At 51.7% G+C, this 19,683-nt stretch overlaps 1 protein-coding gene across 1 annotated transcript in view; it reads right to left on the minus strand.

Annotated features, from left to right (window-relative positions):
- Nucleotides 1-242: 242 nt before the first annotated feature.
- The window catches only part of clasp1a (cytoplasmic linker associated protein 1a), a 58,949-nt gene continuing 39,508 nt past the window's right edge, over nt 243-19,683 (minus strand). The window contains 23 exon segments of the mRNA XM_047047249.1: nt 243-2,655; nt 3,786-3,902; nt 4,278-4,484; nt 4,639-4,767; nt 4,943-5,115; nt 5,762-5,818; nt 7,456-7,702; nt 7,823-7,970; nt 9,038-9,144; nt 9,255-9,404; nt 11,275-11,418; nt 11,523-11,601; nt 11,766-11,929; nt 12,043-12,045; nt 12,219-12,282; nt 12,859-12,995; nt 12,997-13,122; nt 13,645-13,668; nt 13,823-13,926; nt 14,805-14,867; nt 15,891-16,043; nt 17,498-17,659; nt 19,070-19,177. Coding sequence (XP_046903205.1) covers nt 2,569-2,655; nt 3,786-3,902; nt 4,278-4,484; nt 4,639-4,767; nt 4,943-5,115; nt 5,762-5,818; nt 7,456-7,702; nt 7,823-7,970; nt 9,038-9,144; nt 9,255-9,404; nt 11,275-11,418; nt 11,523-11,601; nt 11,766-11,929; nt 12,043-12,045; nt 12,219-12,282; nt 12,859-12,995; nt 12,997-13,122; nt 13,645-13,668; nt 13,823-13,926; nt 14,805-14,867; nt 15,891-16,043; nt 17,498-17,659; nt 19,070-19,177 — 2,753 coding nt within the window. The 3' untranslated portion in view covers nt 243-2,568.

Below are 19,683 nucleotides of genomic sequence, written 5' to 3' on the forward strand. Positions count from 1 at the left end.
AGTTTGCTGTTGAGCTCTGAGGAGGACAGACACCAGAGGAGCCCTCTTCTCTGTCTAGGTACATGTTGACATAGCAAACCTAAGCACACCTCAGCACTCCGTTCTGTTTGTACATGAATGGGAGACTGAGCAACAGTGTTGCATTCCTATGCTGCTGATAGTGCTGTTAAAGAGACAGAACCAGAGACGCCTGCTTCGCGCAGTCAGCCCCCGACGCAGATCAAGGCACGACAAACAATATGAACTTTCTCGTTGGTTTATTTCTAAAGCAAACAAATTTACAATGTGGCAAATCTATCACAGGTGGCTGTTAACAAAACCATTCTGTACAGTTGTCATGAGAAACAAACAAAAAAAGTAAAAGAAACATATAAATACAGATAATAATATTACATGACAAAACAGGACAAAAGAAAGAAAAATAATAACATGCATAGTGAACAGATCAATAGGAATAACTTACTTTAGTGGCCAACAATGCATCAGATTATCTTGACAGTAAACTACCAAAACGTTACCAGCAAAACTTTCTACTGGTTTGCTTCTCCTTTACACAAAACAGTCACTCGCAGAGGATAGAGACTCAATTTTTAGAACAGAAGGAAACAATTTGGTGATCTTAATTTGTTGCGTCAATTGGAGGAAAGTCAAATAGTACCAAAGTAAACATTTTCAGAAGCCACATTCCCTAATAGCCCACCCCACATCTCCAGAAGAGGTGTTTTTTCCAGGGCAGCCATAATTCTTAGCATTACATCCAGTTAAAAGTTGTCTAAACAGACATTGCGAGGATTTGGTCAACTTAAGAAGCTCATTGAGTGTAACACATGGCTACAGTACCTTGCCTATACAGAAACATTAGTCTGTAAAGGCTGACTACACTGTAAATGAGGTTACAAGTGCACTTCAACAGCCAAAAACTGGGCCCATGAACATAGCTGTGTTGCCACAGTACAGTACATGCAAGCTTTTTGCTAACGTGCAAAAAAGTGATATAGCCAAACTGTTATTTCATCTTATGAAAATTGCGAAGCGGTGTCCAAAGGTTTATTTACAAAATACTTTACTGATATAGCAAAAACCTGTTGTCACATGGAGGGAGGGGTGGGAATGGTGCTCGATAAACAAACTAAACGTATTTGCATCATGATGGGTCAATACCAAAATGTCAGTTTGCAGGTCAGTTTATTTCTGTTGGGGTTACACATTCTGAAGAGCTGACAATTACATCACTTTACATCCATCCCCTCTCCTCAGTCCAAGTGGTCAGGCCTGACTGTGGTGTGTGTATATATATATATCACACAACCTGGTAGTTTGACCTCAAACACTGAGCCTGGTAACACTATTTACATCATGTGATATTCATGTCAGACAAGGGAGACTTCTTTAAGCAGCAGCATCGTAGACTTGCAACAGATGCACTCACGAGTGTGTTTATTAAACAAAAAATGAGTCAAAAGTAATGTTTTGAGCCTTTGTGTGGTGTTTAGTTGACAACACTGACAACAGGCTGATTGTTTCCAATCTAAACTTGGTGGGTCATTCAGTGTTCAACATACTTAACAGCACCAAAAAAAAGGACCTTGTCACAAACCTGATTGCAAATTTTATGCCAGTTTTCATCTCAGATTGTCAGTCTTTTAGTTAGAAAACAAGAGCCATTTACATGGTATTCCTGTAATTCTTGTGTTTAGGTCTTAAGATGGGCTCAACTTAAATTCAAAATGTTCTCACTTTCCGGTCAAATTTTAAATCCAAATTATAGACGAAAGGTATAACGTGCTAGACCTTTAGTTTTCAAAGTGACAAAATTCAAGTGACAAACATAAACTTCACTGTGTCAAACTGGTGTTCTCTTCAATTTAGTTTTAAATAATGCTTATAATTACGTGATGTAATTATACATGTTAAATGTATTTCCCCCCCCCCCAAGTTTTGCCAGATCCAAATGGCCATTACATCATCACTGGGCCAGCCAAATGATTCTTTATCACAAAACTAAAATTCAAAAGTGAAATCACTTTACTTCGGCCCCTTCAGAAGGTGTTCCTCCAACAAAACAAGCGGATTAGGAGTAACATCTAAAGACACGTCAGGATACTATTACACCACAGCATAACAACCTTCAGGCAACAACTGGAAAAGCTCAACAGACCACTTTACATTAGGGAAAGACATCCAGCCCACCTGACGTGTGGTCGTAGATGAACTGGCCTCCTATTGAGAACCTTTAGAACAGTCAAAACGCAGGAGTCCTCTATGGAGAAACTCAACAATCCAACATTCTGTACAAAAGGGGGAGGAAACAGATGACGCAGAAACGAGGAGAAGGTTTACTGAGGAAACAGAAACTCATCATGAGTGAACATCAGGGGGAACAGAACTGAACCGATGGCAGCCATGACGGGTGGGCATGGAGACAGGGTCTGCTGTGGGAGTCCAGCGGGGCTGAAGCACAGGAGATGAAGGAGAAGGTCAGGCACTACTAAATCCCAGGTCATTTCATGATGTTCCTCCACCTCCAGGCCAGCAGCAGACAGACTAGGCGGAGGTCCTACTGCTCCACTAGCTGTGCGAGGACACGTCAGAGGAGCTGCTGCTGTTGCTGTTGGTGGTCTGGGCTCTCTTAATGTATAAGTTTAACAGCTTCATCTGCAAACAGAATCGAATAGAATGCAGCTTAATTGTGTACATTGGACTAATGGAAAAATTGTCCTTTTCCTGAACTCAATACTACTTTAAATACTGAACTATAACTACCAGACAGGAAGCGCGATCATTGAAGACATGGCTATAAACAACTTAACCCTTGTGCTGCCTTCGGGTCATTGTGACCCACCGTCGTGGTGCAAAAGGTGGGACACAATGACCCGAAGGCGGCAGCAATTTTTTAAATAATTTTTTTAAAGGTAAATGCTTTCGAGAAATATCCTACAGTCGTGTCATTGAGTTCCTCCAATGACACCTATTCAGGAACTTGTTGCACTTGTTAGTTAGTTGTAACCGATTTAACTGCTTGTAATCGCTGTGAATTCTATTATTGTTGCTTGCTTTCCTCCAGGTACACTCTGGGCCCTTTCGAGGATCATGTCGTTTCATTGTAACTTGTTTAACCTACATGCTCTTCTGGTTCCACCCATTGGCTCTGGTTTGCCTTTCACAATGTATGCTTCATGTTTTGGCTACCCACATTTGTTTTTCGTTGTTTATGATCATTGACCTATGCACCTTTTGCTCTTTCTTGTAAGTCCCTTTGGATAAGTAAACTGACTAAATGTAAATATCAAAACGTTTCTAGTCTTGGACAAATGAAACACCTGCTTGGTGAAATGTTTGCTTGGTGTAGTAATGAGCCCATGTCTACTGCTAACTGAACCAAGCCCTGTGCTGCAGGACTTCCTCTCTGCAGGGGCCAGCAGGGTGACAGAGCTCTCAGACAAGGTGTGAGGGCTAACTCGGCCGTTGTGTCGAGCCAGTGTTCCGTGACCAGGCTTACGCAACCAGCGTCAATATCCACTATCCAATAACCGACAGGCTAGATCAAGCCCACACACCGTCAAGGGGGGAAAGACCTCAGTCCAGCCCCCTCTATGTAACCAAAGGACACACTCTGCAGAAAGTTCATCAAGGACATATATTACCCTGTACCTTTGGCAGGGAGGTCAGTTGAACCCAGAGGTCAAATCCAAGACATGGAAAACCAACAAGGGCCTTGTCTTTTGGGAGCAGGGGCATGTTTGGGTGTGTGTGCGTGAGGACTTTAGGTACATGGCAGCGAGTACCTTGCTGCCGGTGAGCTGGGCCAAGTGCGGTTTGAGGTCTTCACCAATCACGGAGTAGATGGCCACCAGACAGAACACGCTGGCCTTGCGCACGCTACTCTCTGTGTTGTCATAGCCCTGGGAACACACAGCCAAAACGAGCGTCAGTGACTGGAAGTCAGCCAAACACACACACACACAGGTCACAGGGAAGGCTTGAAGAGGTGTGTGCAGGAGGGCAAAGTACAAGCAAACATTTCCTGGTACAAATAAGGCAAACTGTTCCAACTGTCCAAATAGGACTGGTCCAAAACTGACAGAGTTACGCACACCCCAGCCCCTTCAAGCCACATCCAAAAGAAGTCTGAAAGTCACTTTCCATCCAAAAAGAAAAGCTACCATTGAACCGTGCGAAAAACAATGCAAGACTCAACATGTCGCATCGTTAAACAGAACCTCTGACGGAGCAGAGCTATGAGGGGGGGGGGTAGGGGGGGTTGATGATGCACTGACCTGCAGCAGCCCGGGGATGATGTCGGGCAGCAGGGTGACCAGGGACTCCTTGGTGATGCGCTCGATCACCTTGGTCTGCATCTTGATGGCGGCCAGGTTGATGGGGTAGTCGGCCGTCTGGACGATGGGACACAGCACCTTGATGCACTGCTCTGGATGGATGGAGCCGGCCAGGGTGACAGCTGACTCCTCTGCGGCCCGCACCACCTACACACACACACACACAGAGAGAGAGAAGAAGGAGTCTCTATATTACTCTGCACATGGGTCTCTGGGAGAATGATTAAGCTACTGTCTTAATAGGCAGCGTCTCCGCAAATCCAAAGTGATTTCCCCATATCTGAGCGGTCGGCGGGCGTACCTCTTTGTGCGAGTCTTTGTGGGCCTCCAGGGTCTTCATGATGGTGAGCTCGGCGTAGTTCTTGAAGCGGATGGGCTGGTTCCTCAGGATCTCCTTCAGGACTCTCAGAGCCAGGGCCCTGATGGTGTGCTGCGGAGAGGGGAGGGAGGGACGGATCATCGGATGCCGCCGGAGGGCTCGTACGCACACGACAGACACCCAGATCGTACAGCACACAAAACACACAAGCATCCAGTAAACACCCCCACACGCACACCCCCAGACACACGTCCCCCCTCAGGGGGGGGGCGGGGGGCAGACCTACGTCTTTGTCCCCCAGGGTCTCCAGCAGCAGCAGCAGGATGGTCTTGAAGTGCTCGTCCCACACGGCCAGGCTGTCCTCCCGCGTGATCTTCAGCAGCTCCACCAGCGCCCCCTTGCGCTCGTCCACGCGCTCGTTGGGATTGGACAGCTCCTTCAGCAGGTCGGCCACCAGGTCTGAGTGGGGATGGGGGAACTGCTCAGGACGGGCACAGAGGGACTATAACGGCCACAGTCTTCACTCGTCTGGACATGGGGGGGCTGCCATGGAGGGGGAGGGAGCACGCTACCGGGCTGAACGGCTGTCAAGCGATCTGTGTTCACGTGCGTCGATGCACATTCGTGTGATCAGTCTAATATGATGAACTGTGCAATGAAGCAATATTGTCTGCAGGCATTTTATGGATTCGAGGGGTTAGGATTTCACAGCATAGGCATTTGTTAGGAGGTTAGAGAGCCTTCAGCCCGGTTTTTGGAACACACGGCGTGGAAGCTGTGCAACAACAGCGTAGCGAGCACATCGCAATGCTATATGCAGGAAGAGGAGAGACAAATGGATAGAGATGGGGGACGGAGATGACACGTTGCGAATACACAGCAGGTACCCTCAGCCTTACTACCCTTGTCACCCAAGTCGGCCATTTTGAAATGTTTCGGGCTGGACCTAGTTAACTAAGAGCAGCTGAGTTGAGTTTGGCATTAGTATTGTGAGAACGGTGTGAAACAAGTCATCAAGATAAAGGGGTTAGGGAGCCGTTGAGGAAAGGGGGGGAGGGGTTATCAAGAGGGGGGGGGGGGGGGGGGGTGGGGGCGGGGTTTTTACCAGGTGCAAAGCCCTTGACGACCACCATCTTGTTTTCTCCACAGTCCTGCCGGCGGCCTGGAAAGGAGGTGGATGGAGGGGAGAAGGAGAAGATGGATGGATGGATGGGTGGGGGATGGTAGGAGAAGGACACAAAGCAAGGGATGTGATGATGACAACAGCAACCGCCACAGACAAGGAGCCACGCCCACGTCCTGGGTGGGAACGCCCCCACTCCTGCTGTGACATGAGAGCACCATGTGGCGTGACGAGACTCGCACCCCTTCTCCAATCACACAGGTCCTGGTGCCAAAACGTCATTTGACGCTTTTCACCTGCATGCTACCGGATTGACCGGTTATAACCGCCTTCTATGGTTTTCCTTAAGGCAAATTTGGTGCTTCCAGATCCGTACCATTGTTATTAAATGTTTGGTGTCTACAGGTATAAACAAGTTAAATTTAAGACTTAAGACCTTTTAATACCACTTCTAAATGAAATTTAACACCAAACTTACGATGGATATACAAATCAAAAGTGGAAATATACAGTAATATTTCCAAGTACACACTGATGTCTGTTCAAAATGAACAGTATGGTAAAATGACAATTATCGATTGAGTTAGGGTTAGCCGTTGCTTGCTGTGGAAATAGTGGAGCAGAAACTAGCAATTTCAGGCTGCTGGCGTGCCTTTACGTAGTCCCTGTGTTTTTTGCTCTGCATGTGTGATTCCACCGCTCTGATCCCCATTGTCCCAAGATTGAAATTATTTCGACACGCAGTTTGCTTCATAAGCATTTCCAGGCACCAACCTTAACCAAGAATACTCGTTCTTTTCAAGCCATTTGTAATTGAACTTTGAACAACCATTGCTGTATTACCTGCCTTGCCGATGCTTTACGTCAGTGGTTCCCAACCCTGGTCCTCAGGGCACCCTCCAACACAGCTGATTCAAATGAATGGTCATAAGCAGGCTTCTGCAGAGCTGGATAATGACCCATTCATTTGAATCAGGTGTGTTGGAGCAGGGAAACATGTAAAACAGGCAGGACAGGGGTGCCCTGAGGACCAGGGTTGGGAACCACAGCTTTACGTCATCAAAAGCTGCGCAGTAGGCTACGCTCTGACCATTGAGTCTAGAGACAACGCAGCGCATAGCCTACCGGAAAAAATACAATATTCGACCTGTCAGAACAGATTTGCATTTTAACAGTGACATGAAAATAAAATAAAATGAAGACCCCTCCAATCTGAATTTAAGACAATTGAGTACTTTTTAGGGCTTAATTTTTGGAAAATTGGTTTAAGACAATACTTTTTAAGGACCCGGGGCCATCCTGTAATAGTCCTTGATATACGCACGTGTTTTGTGTGTTTAGAAACAATGTTTGTGGTTCTGAAAAATGAGTCAGGCTATCATTGTGTTTATGTCTAGTATATGGGAGAGCTGTCTTGTGTTGTATGTTGTGTGGTAATATTGTTGGCTATTCAATTAGATTATTTCTGGAATTCCTTCTTTGTTTGTCGTTATACATATGAAAATACATGGAAGTTTTGCACCCAAACTGGCTGCCAGTATGACTGCTACCATACTCCTCCTTGGTGACACCCACAACCCCTCATGGTGACATCACAACATGGGTCAGGATGGGGGGGTGGGGGGAGGGGGGTCAATGACAGGCCGGGCGGAGGTCGGAAGTCAAGGAGGACTCACAGTCGCGGAACTGCTCCACGTCGTCGTCGAACACGGCCTCCTTCAGGGCGCTCTTGTCGTAGGTGCTGATGGTGTCCCCGTAGCCGTAGGGGGCAAACTCGCGGCCCCGCGGCCCGGAGAAGGAGCGGGGTGACGGGGTGTTGAGCAGGGACGTCTTGTTATCCAGGGCCGTACGCCCTCCCTCGACCACATCCAGCCCCAGGCGGGCGTCAGAGCCCGGGGAGGCCATCCCCCCTTCCCTCCCAGCCTGGAGAGAGAGAGAGCCACACAGAGAGGGGGTGGAGGAGAGGGGGGATAGAGACCGTCACGAGGACTGACCACTGTGCTGCTCGAGCCCCTTGACCAGACGCCGCCGCCGTTTACTCACGCCCTCGTCCCTCTTGCCGTCTCGTCTCATGGGCTCTTTGAGGTCCTCCTGGCTGCGGTAGCTGAAGCTCTGGATGGCCTCGGTGACGCCGCGCAGCGAGCTGTAGATCTCCTCCGAGTTCATGTTCTCCGTGTCGTACTCCGTCATGCTGCAAGCACAGCGAGAGGCCACAGGTGAGGGGAGGCCTGTCGGACAGGCTAACGTGAACCACTACGCTGGCAGCTTGGGTCTTACACCATGCAAAGGGGTTGTGTTCCGTGAAGGGATTGTAAACCCGAGAAAACAAAACCAGGCAAGGATGCGTTCTCGACCGAGGTCCTCGATTACTTTATTAGTAAGCGGCAATTGAGAATCGTACCTCTAGATAGAAATTCGGACAGTACGGGAGAAGAAGCATGAGGCGCTAATAACAACTTTACACAAGTACTGTCCTCAAATGAAGCTACGATTCCCCCAGAGAAAGGAAGAGGACCAGAGGTCACCGTTTGGTGCACTTCCCGTTTCCCCCCCTGCCTTGCCTTGCCCTGCCGAGCCTCTGGGTGTGTTACCTGGGAGAGTAAGCTCTGCGGAGGACCCTGAGGGAGGGGGCGGCAGGGGTGCAGTGAGGCGGAGGGGGAGGGGGTTGCTTTGACAGCCCGTCGACACTCCAACCCCACAACCGACTGTAGCCACAGCACGGCCGCGAGGGAAGGACGGACGGAAAAGACGGGGGCGGGGCGGGAGGGGGGCAACAACAACAACACAAGGAAGCACAGAGCAGGAGAGAGGTGCGGAGAGGGAGAGAAAGACAGGAGACACAGGAAGAAGAGACTGAGCGTTGAGGTAGGCGCACGTGTTAAGAAGAGCACTGGCGTCTACCAGAAACCCACAAGAGTCCACAGACCAACCCCCTTATGACCAAACAAGCGTCCACAGACCAACCGAGAGTCCGTATCTTTGCACCAGGCTGTTTGTAGAAACTAGCTTCTCTCTGCGGGCGTGGGGTTCTGCTAGAGAGGCCAGAGGGACGCAGGGAGTGAGCCGCTCTGACAGAGCCGCCGTGTCACATGACTTCCTGACACTACAGTGGAGTTTGGAGCAGCTCACTCGTCACCGCGTTGGTCGGCAGTCAGCGAGACAAAGTCACTCAGCGAGACAAGCCTTTTACGTTAGCCCAGCGCCTCCACAGGGGGGTCACGAGGGCACACTGCGAAGCAGGCGATCGTGCGTGCGTACCTGGGAGACAGTCCTCCGTGGGAGCAGTTGGTCGGGGAGGTCAAGGGGCTGGAGCGACTGGGGGTGAGGCGGGGTGGCGTTCGGCCAATCGTGTTGCTCGGAGAACCCTTTAGGGAGAAAAAGAAAGAAGGAAAAAAAGAAGTGGTATTAAACACTATCAATATGGCTTTGAGTGAGGTCGTACACAGGCAGGTCCACCGTGCCCCAGGTGTCATACCACGCTGCTGCTGGTGTTGCTGGAGTTCTTCAGGTGGTTGTGGAGCAGCTTGGTGGCTCCGTCCTGGAAGGTCTTGGGCAGCGCCCCCAGCAGCATGGTGAACTCGGGGGTGTTGAGCTCAAACAGGGAGATCAGCACCACCTGGGCAGCCTGCAGGGCACAGCAGGGCACAGAGAGGGCACAGAGAGGGCACAGAGAGGGCAGGGTCAGTGCAGGGGTGTGGACTGTACTGTTACTGTACTGTGACTGTACCGTGACTGTACCGTGACTGTACCGTGACTGTACCGTGACAGTACTGTGACTATACCGTGACTGTACTGTGACTGTACCGTGACTGTACTGTGACTATACCGTGACTGTACCGTGACTGTACCGTGACAGTACTGTGACTATACCGTGACTGTACTGTGACTGTACCGTGACTGTACCGTGACTGTACCGTGATTATACCGTGACTGTACTGTGACTGTACCGTGACTGTACCGTGACTGTAACGTGACTGTACTATGACTGGACTGTGACTGTACTGTTACTGTACTGTCTTGATGGATGAACCCTCTGGGAAGCACAGTGAAAGGAAGGCTATATTGCCAGGTCTACATGGGCACAGATGTCCAACCTAATTTGACAATGTTTGTAGCGCCTTGGTGCTATCACACCATGCAAGTGCAACGACATTCCGATGTAGTCCAACAAAAACATTGGTTTTCTTAGCTGGGCCCAGTTATACATTTAAGAAGTGCAGTGTTAAATCATCCTGCCTACGTTGTTGCTGTTCCACAACACGTAACTATCGACATGCAGATGGACAAGAGCTTGTTAATATGGATCCGGACAGACACAAATGTGTTACGCACAGAGAGGAAGAAACACGACAATCCAGGTCACACAGTTTAATTTTTAACCAGGCCAAAAGAGCACATTCCCATTTGCATATGTCTAACAGTCACAAACGTCGTCAGCCTCCAACACTGAGTAACGACTTCAGCCGGCGTCAGACTGGTGGATCTGCAGTCAGGTGTGCGAGGCATAGCTGGGTTAGAGAGAGCGACAGGGCTAGAGGTCAGAAGGCCAAGAAGAGAGGCCCACACAGGAGCGGCCCCCTACCGCGTAGGGGGCCGGGAGGGGTTAGAGGTCGCAGGGCAGAGGGAGAGAATGAGCGGGGCGGAGGTGCGTGCCGGAGGGCGATGGGTGTGTTTGGGTGGGGGCACTACCTGCTTACACCTGTCTTCCAGGTGGCCCTCCGTGGACAGTAAAGCCGTGGCGAGGGGCCGGCCCGCTAGCTCCTCGCTCACCCAGTTATGAAGCGTCTGGGGCACAGTGGCAGGGGCGGAACGGGGGGGCGTTAACACAGGTGGATCCATTCACACGCCACAACAAGCTGAGGTTCCCTAGCGTGCGAGCAATACGAGCGTTCGTGGGGGAGGACTTCATTTTGGAACCACCGGTGGAAAGACAAACAGACGGTCCTGGGGGGGGTGGGGGGGGGGGACACATGATGTGCATGAGCGTGGGACAAACTGGGGCAAGGGGGGAGTCAAGGCCGTCGCCGGGGACTGGTGAGGGCACCCACGATAACGTTATGGAACCTTGGCATCCATAAACACACACACTCACTGAGGTCTGGCCGAGCGTATGTACTCTAGAACAGATGGATCAGAGTCCACCCTGAACACATACAGTTTGCAAATCCCTTCATTGACCTAAGCGTAGGAAGTTAATTCAGCCCTATTAACTCTGTAGGAAGCATGTCGCTGTTAAAAGGTGGGATTTAGGTAGACGGTTTAGGCACCAAGATACCACACCCAAGACTGCAGCAGATAGTAGCCAGGTCTAGTAGTATAAGGCCTATCTGAAATGAAACACGGATTATTCAAACTGGATACACATTTACGCTGGCTTCATAGGTTTTATCGAGGTCAGCTGAACGAAGCTATACTTAAGGACAGGGCTTCAAGAGGCCGTGGTTTAGACAGGCTCGACTACAGCGGAGCAGCGGTCAGGGAAGACTTCTCCGTACCTTCCTGACGTCGGAACTCTTCGGTTCCGTGGTCCACGTGATGATGCGCGACACGGCCAAGCGGGTTTCACTGGAGTTGACAAAGTCTGTGGGATCCATCTGCCTGGCCAGGGACTCGATGTACTTCAGGATGGCCACCTTCACCTGCAGGACACAGAGGGAGTTGCCAGGTGGAAATACAAAGTCTCGGAAGCCGGACCGACCCTGAAGCCCCTCGTGATCAGCGTCGAGTTGGGAGATTTTGGTACCTTGAGGTTGGGCGTTTGTGTCTGGTCTACGATAAACCTCATCAGGATGTTGAACTGCTGGTCGAAGGGGAAAGACTCCCTGAAAAGATGACGGAAAAGGCATGTGGCTAGGTTGGTATAGGGATGGGTGCAAATTGCTGTTTTGAGATGCTCTCGTTCGATTATCCCCTCTTATCTGAAGGAAAAAGAGCATTTCAAAATCTCCCTTTTTCTTGAACACATAGGTTTGCGTGCGGTCCAGACCTGGTCACGTCCAGAGCCTTCTGGACCTTGGCCTGGACGGAGCCCAGCAGGTCGGCCCCCATCTTCTTCAGCAGCTGGGTGAGCAGGACGAACAGCCAGTCCTGGAGGTCCTCTCTGTGCACCGTGACAAAGTCTACCAGGGTCTCCAAGAACATGCTGAACACCTGACAACACACACACACACACACGCATTGTGTGACTTCTAAGGCAAAGACCCTCATTTTTACCACAGAAGGCAGTGGAAGTCAATGTGAAGGGAATGATTTCCCACACTTACTCTCTGTTGTTGAAATCCACACGGTAGCAGAGCATGCAACAAGAGACAAACGCGATTAGTAAGAGCAAACTCAGTGACGTAGTACTTAGTAACATGCTTTTACAGAATGAATCGCGCCCATAAAACGTCATTGGCCAATCCGGGTCATTGCCCCTCCTGTGGGATGGGTTTGGTACCTTGCTGTGTGGGTCGGCAAACATCCTGGTGAAGATCTCACACAGTCTCTTCAGCTCCACGCGGCTGCAACACACACACACACACACACCTCAGAACTACCGTCACTGCACAGTAAACCGGCTCGGAACAAGGAACCTGACCGAACAAACGCTGGTCAGGTCCATCCCAGTGGCTTGGACCATAACCCCGCCCCCTCCACTCCCCCCCCCCCCCCCCCCCCCTCACCCCACCCCTCTCTGTCACCCCTCAGCGCCTCACCCCCTTACCCCAAGCTCCTCACCCCCCACCCCCTCACCCCCAGCGCCTCACCCCCAGCTCCTCACCCCCAGCTCCTCACCCCCCACCCCTTCACCCCCAGCGCCTCACCCCCCACCCCCTCACCCCTCACCCCCTCACCCCCAGCGCCTCACCCCCCACCCCCTCACCCCTAGCGCCTCACCCCCAGCGCCTCACCCCCAGCGCCTCACCCCCCACCCCCTCACCCCCAGCGCCTCACCCCCAGCCCCTCACCCCTCACCCCCAGCCCCTCACCCCCAGTGCCTCCCCCCCCAGCACCTCACCCCCCAACCCCTCACCCCCAGCCCCTCACCCCTCACCCCCAGCCCCTCACCCCCAGCCCCTCCCCCCCTAGCGCCTCACCTGAGGATCCTCTGGCTCTTCAGCAGGTTCTGCAGGCCCAGCAGGCCCTCCTTCCTCTCAGACCAGTTGGAGCTGGCGCAGTGGTTGAGCACCTCGGCCACGTCCTCCGTCTGACGCAGGTAGTGCGGCAGGCCGCCACCCCCCCCCGCCGCCGCCGTTGCGGGAGCTGTACGAGCGCTCGGAGCAGGCGCTGCTGGCGTCGCTGTTGGCGTCGTCGTCCGAGTAGATGCCCGGGGACTCGTAGCGCCGCCGCATCGGCTTCCTCTGCGGCGGGGGGGGGGGGGGGGGGGGAGGATTGTGGGAGGGTGGGGGTCGAAGGTGAGTGAGAGGCGCGGCCCGCTCTGGCTCAGTCAGTTAGGCATGATGGGATATGATGGGTGCTTCCTTTGTCGGTGTTCAGGGAGCCATGCTGGTTGTTTTACTGACACAGATTGACTACTGAACTACTTGTGACAATCGAACTGGGAAGATTTCACTTGTCGCCAGCGGAGTATCAAAAGATCATGTCTGTGTCATTAGTAAGCTCGTTATTTGGAAATACTAAGAGACACATATGCCAACTCTGCACAGACGTTAAAGAGTGAATGATGTTGGAAGACTACCATTCGACATGCAAGGTTTCGCACGGAAATGAGAACTTTCAAGTGCGGCCATGAGTTGGATACATAAATGGTTCGAATCAGCCTATCGGAACGCTGGCAAGTCAGCCGCGTCATGCACACGTGTGATATTTCTAGATGCGTGAGTAGAGTGGAGGACAGACGGCGACGCAAACACACAAACTACCTTGTTCCTGGAGTCTCCTAACAGCTGAGAGGTGGACCACGAGGATCAGGGGGAGAGAAAGGGAAGGATAGTTCACAGGGTCAGCAGGGTCTATTGAGACGGCAGGCCTTGTTGGGACCAGCCCAGTTATTCAGAGTTAAGACGTCAGGCATGTGGGTGTCCCCGATGAGGTCCTTACCAGGGCATCTGCCACGGCCGCCTCCACCTCAGTGCCGGTGTTGAGGACTCGCATGGCGTTGACCGATGCCGAGATCCTGGCCTGGTGGAGCAGGCCATACCGGTCTGGAAGGAAGGGGGGGAGGGGGGGGGGGAGAGGTTGGTGAGTGAGGGGGTGGATTAAACAGGACCACAGGGTTCCATGGGTAACCATCACTTACCTGGAACATTGATGTGGTCAATACAATGAGTGATACTTATGGGGGACCTATTGTTGCGGTGACATGTTGAGGTGGCGAGATAACTCGCGCAAAAGAACGACACGGGAAAAAACGACACTTCAGCAAGATACCAAATCAAATGGTTTTCATGAGCTTACACCATGAATGAAGAAGAAGAAGAATGCAGAACAAGGATGAGAATGATTCGCCCACCAACAGAAAATCCCAGATAACATAGAGTGGGACCAAATCAGGGCCAAATGAATCCCATACAGGAAACAAATAGGCCCGATATGGAATGGGCACGGATAAAAGCGTGACATTAGATGCCAATGACAGTCTGACAAAGCTGTATGAACATTAGACGTTCTTGTGTGGAGTGGAAAATGGTGACCACAGCTAAATGTGAACCTACAGTTAGCTCCCGTCCACACTGGGAGTAAGGACACTAAAAGGGTAGCGGTAAAAAACGAAGGACAAATGCCTAACGGTCACAATATCAGCATGCCTGAGGCAAATAATATGCAGAAGCAGATGAAGACATCACAACAAAAGCCTCAATGACGAATGAAGAAATGAAAACAAGGCTCCCCCCCTTCGAACGGCAAATGAACGACACAGCGCGGAGCACGGGACGACAGCACAGACAACGGATGACGTTGCTCCCTGTCGCCCCCTGGCGGCAGGGAGGCCAAGTAGCAATATGGAAGCACGCTGGGGCGTACAGTGGTGTGGACACTGAGGGCGGGGGGTGGGGGGCGAGGGAGTTGGCGTGCCGGTCACCTGACTGGCCGTGGGGGTCGGCCGTGGAGAGCGCACTGGTGGAGCGGGAGTGCCGTCGGGAGGCTGCGAGGGGGGAGGAGGAGGAGGGGGGGGGACACCCGAGGGGTTAGACACACGCTACACACACACACACACACCGGACACTCCTCTGAGGTGCCCTCACACTGCCGAGCTGAGCTGGGTGGAACCGGACAGTTCCACGCTGTTCAACTCTGAGAGCCAGTGGGAAAAGGAGCCGGGAGCGGTCTGTATGGATCATGCGAATGACCGACTACCTCAAGTCAGAGGAGAAAGAGGGAAACGACGTGCACCCCCCCTTCCTGCACGCCACCCTCTTCCTCCACCAACTCAAGGCCGGGACAGATTGTCATTTCCTGTGATGTCACAGTACAGGAAATAGACAGGAAATAAAGGCTCCTCTCCAGTCCATTGAGCAGCTACAGAAAACACATGATTGCATGGCCACGGAATGTAACATACAGACATTACGCTGCCTTTTCTTTCTGTCGTCCTATTTCTACTTAGAGTAAAAAAAAAAAGTGAATGCATGTCCTTGAGCTATAATAAGGCTTTCACATAGTAAGACACATGGATATTGTCTGGTTTGAACTCAATGTCTTAAAAAATAAATAAAAAGTATTGCACACATACAACTTAAGAGTCCCACAATGATACAGTCACAATCCTACCCACCAGACAGACAGACAGACAAACAGACAGTTGGACAGACAGACAGTCAGTCAGACAGACAGACATCTGTAAGACAGGCAGTCAGACAGTCAGTCAGACAGACAGACAGACAGTGCTTTATTCTAAAACTTGTCAGAGTTAGTTTTGCATGCCGAGAGCAGAGATGCAGGCCTTCAGAAGGTGAAAGATTCCTCATGACCTCCCACACTGGACTGAAGGTGGCAGAGGGGGACTGGAAAGTAGAAGGTCTCGTTGTGGGGAAGGGAGGGGAGGGGGTGAGGGCAGAAGAGTGTAAGGACTATGTTTGGACACGGGCAGTGTTTCCCCTGAAAGGTTGGAGAGGCCCAACCGCTGCTGGTTCTGCGGTGCTGAGGGCCCGCGGTGGTCGGTACTCACCCAGAGGAGCGAAGCCCCGGGTGGGGCTGGTGTCGCGGCTGCTCTCGCGGCTGGTGTCGCGGCTGCAGCCCTGACTCATGCTGGGCCGGGGGATGCGGCTCCGGGCTAGCGTGCGGTAGGGGAGAGCGGCAGGAAGAAGAGCTTTACCACTGGCTGTCAGAACACACAGGTCAGGTTAGGGTTAGGTGGAGGGGGGGTTAGTGAGAGTTTGGGCCAGGCTGGGCTGGGCTGGAGGGGGTGAGGAGGGGAGACCAGGACAGACAAGAAAGGGCTTTGCCGGTCACGCAACATCGCAGAATTAGAGGTTAGCTGAAGCTCACAGTCCAAGCTCAAGTCTGAAGTTCTCAGCTTTACTAAAATGCAGATTAGACAGGGATAAGACGGTCACATTTGATGTGACCATTTCTCACAAAGAACATAAAGAAGAAGAACAAAAAATTCCCAAGAGACGAAAAAAAAACAACAATCAAAAACTGAAAGAAATAATAATAAAGTTCACAATAAAAAAAGTGGCGTCTTACGCATTATTCACAACCTGAAAATCATATGGAGTCATAGTTTGAAAAGTAAATGAGTCATGGTAAAAGACACCTCCTAAAAGAGTCACGTTCGTGACAGTTTGAAATCGTAAATAGTAGTCTTGCTTCCGTGTTGGATCAGTAACTCCTCCTACCCTGTCACGGCTACAATTAGACAGACGTAAAAAGGCAGCCTTTGGCAGACATGGAGATGGAGTCTCGACGCCTGACACACACTGACAGTGACCTCAGCACAGACGCACACACACCGACAGGCGGAAGGAACGGATTGGTGAATGTGTGCACGGATGAAATCCCATAAACCCATCAAATACACAGGTTTACAGGGGGTGGTGGCAAGTGACTGGACTGGAGGTGAAATAGGGACTGATGTCCTTCCTGTAAGGCTCAATGGTCGTCCACTTTCTGTGAGAGTAGCGACACCCCCCAGACAGCTCTGGGACATTGGTGTTCTGTGTGGTGGTGAGCCGACCCACTCAGAGGACAGACAGCGCCAGTGGGATGATCTCCACACCACTACACTGCAGATAAGATACGGGCTGTGAAATCCCCCAGTTGGACGCACTGCCATGGCATGCTGATAGCTTCAGTGAAGTGTGTCGTTTATCAGTATCCAGCACAGGTGCTCTGTGCAGAGAAGGCTCCCGGTCTGACTAGAGCCTGCTGCAGAACGCCCCGGAATGCTGGATGGCATCTGTGTGTAGATACACCATGGAAGGGTTGTCTGTGTGTTTGTCAATGCTTGTGTGCGTACATGTGTGTTTATGGATGTATGTGTGTGTGTTTCACATGTGTGTGTATGTTTATGTATGTTTGTGTGCATGTGTTTGTTATGTATGCGTGCATTTTGGTGTGTATGTGTGTGTGTGTGTATGTTAACGTGTGTGCATGTTTCATGTACGTGTGTATATGTATGAATGTGTGTATGTATGTGTGTGTTTGTGTATGTTAATGTGTGTGCATGTTTCATGTGTGTAAGTGTGTGTATGTGTGTGTGTGTGTGCATGTTTCATGTATGTGTGTGTATGTGTGTGTAAGTGTGTGTGTGTTAATGTGTGTGCTCCATACCCAAGCCCAGGCGGCTGGGGCTGCTCTCCCGGCTGCAGCCCTGGCTGCGGGGGATCTTGCTCCTCCGGTCCAGCGGCGTGCTGGAGGCCGACACGGTGGCTCGGGGGATCCGCCCGTAGGCGTGGCCCAGCAGCTTGCCTGGGGAGCTGGAGCGACTGCCCGCTGGGGGGGAAACACACACACAGAGAGGTCAGTGGTTAGCGAGTGGCCAGAGTCTGTGAGAGACAGAGGGGCCTCCCTGAAAGGGTCAGAGGTCGTCTGCTGACGCCCCTCTCCCGTGTCATGCTGGGGGGGGTTGGGGTGGGGGGGGGTTCTGGCAGGCTCAAAGCTGAAGTCCCATACATCCTCCGTGTTGTGGAGGCACCGCACTGGGATATCAGTGGAGGTGAAAGGTCCTCTTAGGAGACCTCATTCGTCATATAAATGCTGAATCACGTTGTGTGACCTATTCTTAAGTTCTTAGGAGCGACAAGACTGGAGAGAGAGAGAGGGGGCGGGGACAGTCTCCTGCCCAGGGCTGACGACTCGCACCGATACAAACACAGAGATGGGAATTCAGCTTTTGAATGGGCGAGGGACAAATGGTGACCGACACAGACAGACAGACAGACAGACAGACAGACAGACAGACAGACAGACAGACAGACAGACAGACAGACAGACAGACAGACAGACAGACAGACACACAGACAGACAGACAGACAGACAGACAGACAGACAGACAGAAGGGAGGGTCTGGATCCCATCTAACCGAGCGACTGACTTGACTGACTTCAGCTGTGGTAGAACACACAGGGACAGAACACCCACACACCCAACCATGAAGACAGACCACGGCCAACACCAACAACGTAGAACAGTACAGCACAACAGGGAGCCTAGGTGGAAGGGACCAAGTCAACGGCAAACAGAAACCATGGCAATTTGGCAGGGACTTGAGTTGAATGGAGCATGCTGGGATGACGACATGAAGCTAGGAACGGAACGAATGAGTCGGCGTGCATGAGCTCCGCGTAGAGAAATGGGGTGGAGGCTTGGCTCTGATTGGATGAAGTTAGGCCTTACCACCGATGGGATTGGCCGATCTGGATCCTGGTTTATGGAGCCGAGCCGCAGAACAGGCGAGAATCAGAACGGTCAATGTGATATGAGTGTTTACCCAGCATGCACCATGCCAGGTCTGCAGTTCATTGTGCATGTTACACGTGCAAACGTCATCATATGTGAAGCCTCTAAGCCATTCAGACGCACGCACGCACGCACACACACACACACACGCACACAGGCACACAGGCACACAGGCACACACAGGCACACCCTCTGATATGGTGCCCCGGAAGTGAATCCAGCCCCTTCACAAAGCAGGTTCATGAGGAAAACACCGAATACATAGGAAAAACGCAAGGACCTAATATGACCTCACAACTGTCACGTCATGGGTCATACTGAGGCAGTATGTGACGATGAGAGACAGAGCAGGACAATGCGCCTCATGTTCCGACTCTAGCCTCATCTTGACTGCTACTGTGTGCGTAGGGTCCGAACACTTGTCTGCTTGTCCGTTGAACTTACGCTGCGACTGGGAAACCACTTTGGCTCGGCTGCGCCCCCTGCTGTCCACCACAGTGCTGGAGGCCCCCACAGCACTTCCTGAGCTCTGTCTCCTGGTACGCACTCGGCCTGGGGAGAGAGAGGGGGAGAAGGGGGGGAGAGAGGGGGGGCAGAAAGAGAGAGAGAGATAGATAGAGAAAGAGAGAGGGAGAGAGAGAGAGAGAGAGAGAGAGAGAGAGAGAGAGAGAGAGAGAGAGAGAGAGAGAGAGGGGGGGGGGGGAGAGGGGTGGAAACATAGAGAAAGAGACAAAGAGAGACAAAGTTGAGGGCGGGGCTGTATCATCATCAGACCCAATTGACCATACAACACGTGGACGGACTGGAGAGGAGGAAGACGGGTTGGAGAGACGAAGACAACCTGGAGGAGGATAGAGACTTCCAGAACCACTGGGGGGAAGACAGACAGACAGACAGACAGACAGACTGAACACCTCTGTATTTGCAGACAGTGTTCTCACGTGGCCCTTCATGACGACATCTCTTCCAGCATGCAGTGCAGCTGAACACACCACCCGGCTAGCTCCTTGGACTTGAGTTTGCCCAACAACGCAGTCACACGCTGCCAAGCTAAACTC

The sequence above is a fragment of the Hypomesus transpacificus genome, chromosome 23 (genome assembly GCF_021917145.1).
Source record: "Hypomesus transpacificus isolate Combined female chromosome 23, fHypTra1, whole genome shotgun sequence".
NCBI classification, from domain to species: domain Eukaryota; kingdom Metazoa; phylum Chordata; class Actinopteri; order Osmeriformes; family Osmeridae; genus Hypomesus; species Hypomesus transpacificus.